Source organism: Diachasma alloeum, unplaced genomic scaffold (assembly GCF_001412515.2).
Source record: "Diachasma alloeum isolate Michigan unplaced genomic scaffold, Dall2.0 Dall_scaffold_01114, whole genome shotgun sequence".
NCBI classification, from domain to species: Eukaryota; Metazoa; Arthropoda; class Insecta; order Hymenoptera; family Braconidae; genus Diachasma; species Diachasma alloeum.
In genome coordinates, this window is record NW_021681225.1 from 6,465 (window position 1) to 11,963 (window position 5,499).

Below are 5,499 nucleotides of genomic sequence, written 5' to 3' on the forward strand. Positions count from 1 at the left end.
CCAGCGACAGCGCTGGGATTTTCTATGAATTTTTTGACCTACGTGTCAATGATAAATATGTCGAGAAAAAGGAAAAGACTTTTAGATCATTAGATTGTGCATTCATTATACTATTGATTATAATATGTTCGATTTTACATTCCTGACAATTATTACAAAATGCGAGGAGCTACCGTATTGAGAACCCCTTTCCGGTTATCGACAAATTTATGCTCGGGCCCTATCATACCAACAGTTCCGTACGCTCCATCGTAGTCCATGCGCCACCGCTACGATTTTTGTTGTTGAACACTTTACATTGGCCCTGTTCATCTCCCCTATAATCTCTGATCGAATAGTTCCCATAAGCCTGAGCAATCTCCCCTATTATCTCTGTCTGAACCTCTACTTTAGTCAATCCTCTTTGGGTACGACTGTAGAGGCCCCCACACACACGCAGCCCACACAAATTGCACATAATAAGAAATTGCTGTGCATTTCACATTTGAAGACGGTCGGCCACTACCCGCTATATATATACATTGCCGCAATTCTGTCGCGCTGGTCGCGATTATTATTTCATCGAATTATTTCATATTTATTCGTGATTACAAGGTGAGTTTCAATTCATAATCACTTCAAACTCACTCTTCGAAGTATTCACCATGAACGAATGAATGAGGTGACCTTCCAAACCGCAAAAAAAAAATTGTGAGTCTAACCGTTAAAATTTTCAAGGGCTTCGGCAGTTGAGGAAAGACAAAGGACCCTACTTTTTTTCGATCTTTCATTGCTCATTGATTCGGTAAGCCGTAAATTTGGTTTTAATTATTTTATTCTTTCATTTGTTACAATATCAAAACGATTTCAAAGGTGCAATGCCATACGAATTAAATAATTCCTGTTACAAGCGATTTATATTAGTAACATACTGAAATTTCACATTCCTGAGAGACAGTGGTTGTTCATATATATGTTTTTTTTTATTTATTTGTATTTTATAATTGGATATTCAGTGATTTTCGATAATTTCGAGAGAATTTATTTAATCATGTTGATGCTTACCAAATACCAAATACTATTGAGTTTTGTCTGGATATTGGGAGTTTGTATTTATTTCGTACGTTTTATTTCTGTTTCAGGTCATTGTTGCCATCATGCCGGCTCCCGAGGCTAACCACAACAGTCGTTTGGCTAAGTTCAAGAATAATTTCAAGTCTGAGGTATATTTCAATGTCATTCCAATGTCATCGAATGTTCAGTTGAATTGAATCATTTATTTCCTTTTTTTATACATTCAATTGATTTTGCTTCATAACAAATCCATGGGTTCATTCCTTTTTGTCTCATTTCTTATGAGTTAGCGGCACCACATTTTCTCTACAGAATGACCTATTACGCATAATCAAGTCCCTTTATTGTTAGACATATTTGATGTTTTACATTGAGGATATTTACCCATTTTCCAAAAATGATTTTTTTTCACGTTCAAGGAAAATTGTGCCATTTTTTAAATTGATGGAGGAATATATGAATCCAATGTATCTGATGAAATTAAATAAACAATTTTTTGTTATACCCAGGCTCTCATGGATTTCATCTTCGAATTGATAATTCATCTACTGTCAGACTTCAGAAATCGAAATAGAAATAGGGAGCAATGCAAAAATTATACTGAATCCACTTGCCAAGGAAAAACCTTCGGTATTCAGCGAAATAATGCAGATATTTGACACTTTGAGCCTTATATAACTCATATGCTAGCGCCTACATCCGATGCATAGTGTCTCTTTTATGTCCGAATGATATGTCCAGCGGGTTAAGGGATGAACATTTCTTTGAATACCAAAAAGATAACTTTCTCTATAATTCGCAAAAAAGCTTTTGAGTGCTCGCAGTTTTGGATAAACTTTCGTAAGACATTGTCTACAGAAGCTGCACTCCCCGCATTCTAGTTGAACTATATACAAATCGAGTTCTACAAAATAAAAATATTCCAATCAAATTATGCATTGTGCAATTTGAATTCCGCATTGTAGAATTCAAAATTGGGTGCAATTTGACAGGCGTAATTTGAACATGTGGAATTGAAAGAAAAGACCATTAATTTTGGCCCAAGTTTTATAGATTTTACATTTTTTAAAAATTACACCATTTCAATTATACTTGAATTATAGATGTCTAGTTGCCTACGATAAATTAAACAATCATATGTTTCAGTTGTACAATGTGTACTTGGAATGATATCCAACAATTTAGCAGAATTCAATATGTACATTACGTAATTGGAATGTGCGAATTAGGATTTCTGTAGATAAGCACAAAATGTCATTCTGTCGCGAAAATGTTGTTTCGGCGTTGAAATACTTCACAATTATCTTGGTAATTATGGTTTCAAGGAGAAAATGCCACGACACCCTTCGTTTTGACTGTGAAAAATACTTCAGCAGCTTTTTTCCTTAGAATCCCTCAAGGCGATATAATTTGACGAGCATTGTGATCTTAAGTGTCAATGAGGATAAAGCGCAAAGATCGCTTGATCCTTAGGATCATTCTGTTCTTCTGATTATTTCGTTTAACCTTTGAGAGCGTTTCACCCTCGAGAAACTACTCCGCCCGTTTCTGCTGTTTGACCCTTCTTATTATTCTGCCCATTTTCCCGTTTGACAGTTGAGAACTTTTGAACATTCGGATTATTTTGCTCATTTTTCCTCCCGTTTTACCTTCAGGATTGTTTCGTTTGTCATTATGGAATTTCACAGAGGAGATATAAACCTCGATAGAAATTTGTTCGCGCAGAATGTTCAGGAACAACTCTTGATTCATATTGATATTTGGAAGAAGTAGGCATGAATGATCAGCCAATAGTCCCACTTTTTTATTCACGATTGGATAGAATTGCCTCTCAAACTAAGAGTGACATTTACGTGATTATACATCGCGCGACCTCTGAACTTTATACAGTTTTTGCGGAAAACAAACACTTTACGGCCACTAAACCATTCCGAAAAATGAACTTCTCAGGCTGGTATTGCACAAAAATCATTTTATTGAATCCCCTTCAATAATTTTTCTCCATCACCAGGATGCTCGCAGGAGACGCAATGAGGTATCAGTAGAACTTCGTAAAGCACGTCGTGATGATCAGCTCCTAAAACGTCGCAACTTGACAATCGAGCCTGAGCCCTTAAAATCACCAGACGAGCATGTCCAGTCTCCCATAGGCATGTCCATCGACGAGATAGTCGCGGGAATGAATGGACTCGATGAAGTACTACAGCTGCAAGCGACACAAGCCTGCAGAAAAATGCTGTCACGTGAGAAGCACCCACCCATTGACATAATGATCTCTAAAGGAATTGTTCCACGATGCATCGAATTCCTCTCCTATCACCACAATCCAGCACTTCAGTTCGAGGCTTCTTGGGCGTTGACCAACGTGGCCTCGGGTACATCAGAGCAGACAATGATTGTTGCTAGCAATGGAGCTATTCCCAAGCTTGTGGAGTTAATGAAATCACCAGCAAAAAATGTAGCGGAGCAGGCAGTCTGGGCTCTTGGGAATATTGCTGGAGATGGTCCTGAAGCTCGTGATCAGGTATTGGAGGAACAGTCTATGCCATTACTGTTGAATCTCATAAAGACCGACACCTCAGTATCCTTCACAAGGAACATCGTCTGGACAATCTCTAATTTATGCAGAAATAAAAATCCACCACCATCATTTGAGATTGTCAAGTTGGCCCTGCCTGTTCTCAATCGTCTGCTTACTGGTGATGACCCTGACATTCTGGCGGATGCCTGTTGGGCTCTATCCTATCTGACTGATGGTGAGAACTACAAAATTCAAGCCGTGGTTGACTCTGGAGTTGTCCCTAAGCTTGTCGCACTTCTTGCATCCCCCGAAGCTACAGTTTTGTCACCTGCATTGAGGGCTGTGGGGAATATTGTCACTGGTAATGATACCCAGACCGATGCCATTATCAATGCTGGAGGACTGCCCAATTTGAAGCGATTATTGGAGCATAAGAGGGTGAATATCGTCAAGGAGGCTGCCTGGACCATCAGCAATATCACTGCTGGGAATCATGAGCAGATCCAGCATGTTATTAATGCTGGAATTCTCCCCCCTCTCATTCATGTTCTTGCTACGGTAAGTGGAATTTTTTTTCCTCACATTTGAAAGGTAAGAAAAGGATCTTATACTTTCAGTGACCCGGTTATGGAATCCGCTTTACATTTAGCCGAAAATCCATGCGATCCTATATATTTATTGTGATAAACAAAGTTGAATAGAAACTACAAACTGATACTTTCTTTGAAGCCAAGAACATCCACTCAAAAATACTTCTAAGTCATTGGAAATAATACTTTTCCATAACAGGGTCCCGTTTCTTAAAGATAATCGGGCGAGGAGGAAATGTAGGAGGTGAGGCGGAGGGATTTCTATTGTTTTCCTGCAGAAACCCAATCGCTGAACAAAAATTTTTTCCCATTCGGATTCAAAATTCAGGCAATATTAGGGAGTATCTCCGGTTAAAATTTTTTTTTGGAGCTAATCAAATTTATTTGCATCTGTTCCACGCATTGAATGGTTTTCAGATTGTTTTTTTTTTATAAATGAAAAAATATTAATCCATGCAAAAAAGTGGCGACATCGTTGGTAGTGTTTTTTTTTTCACCAGGAGCTGGTACCACTGGTTCGAGGGAGCTCCAATCACAACGTTTCATCGCTCTTTCTCAAGAGACGTTTAAATTGACCGCGCTACCCCCACCCGATCGGTACTTGAGACGTGCGTGCACAGAAATTTCATTTTTCAGTACTTTTTTCGCTATTATTAATAAACAATGCTCCTAGGCGACAATCTTTTTCACTCAAAAAATCATTGATCACATGTTCTAAATGTGTCTAAAGTTTCATGACTTTGGCTGCTTTTTTTCTTTGGGTTTTGCAGTTTTTTTTTTATTTCCATAAGATCACGGGTTAAATGACCACTTTTTCAAAAAATCATAATAAATTAACCATGTTCCCGAGCAGTCTGAAACTTTGCACACGCCTTTTCCATCATTTAAAGAATACGTAAAAAATAAAAGAGAAAAATGGCTACTTTTTTTCTAACCCTCCGGGCTCGCCCGATTATCCTTAAGAGTTCCCTGACTCGGTCACTGACGATACTATGTTAAATTGAGGAGAGGATAATTGAGAATAGATCGAATAAATATCGTTAGCTGTATAGAAAAGTAACGTAAGTGCCAAAATACAAGAATTCAATAGAAAAAGAGAAACAAAAAACAAATATGGGAACTGGAATTAAAAATTAAAAACTTCTGGTATAAGGACATTTTTTGGAGCTCCGTCAAGCTGGGCGGCCAGGGTACTCAGAATGAGTCGGTCAATAGCTCAAAATTATGAGCTTTTTACATGCTTTTTTTCTGCGCGAACCAAAAATTTTCTGCTCAAATATTTTCGGCGAAAAATCGATTTTCACGATTTGGGCATCAAGCTAGGCGGCCAATTCA

The 5,499-nt window shown here is 38.0% G+C and overlaps 1 protein-coding gene across 1 annotated transcript in view; it reads left to right on the forward strand.

Annotated features, from left to right (window-relative positions):
* The first annotated feature begins 352 nt into the window (after positions 1-352).
* LOC107045893 (importin subunit alpha) overlaps positions 353-5,499 on the forward strand; it is an 11,404-nt gene continuing 6,257 nt past the window's right edge. Inside the window, exons 1-4 of the mRNA XM_015268300.1 lie at positions 353-594; positions 718-784; positions 1,122-1,202; positions 3,065-4,132. Of these exons, the coding sequence (XP_015123786.1) occupies positions 1,137-1,202; positions 3,065-4,132 (1,134 nt within the window). The 5' untranslated portion in view covers positions 353-594; positions 718-784; positions 1,122-1,136. The remainder of the gene's footprint in view (positions 595-717; positions 785-1,121; positions 1,203-3,064; positions 4,133-5,499) is intronic.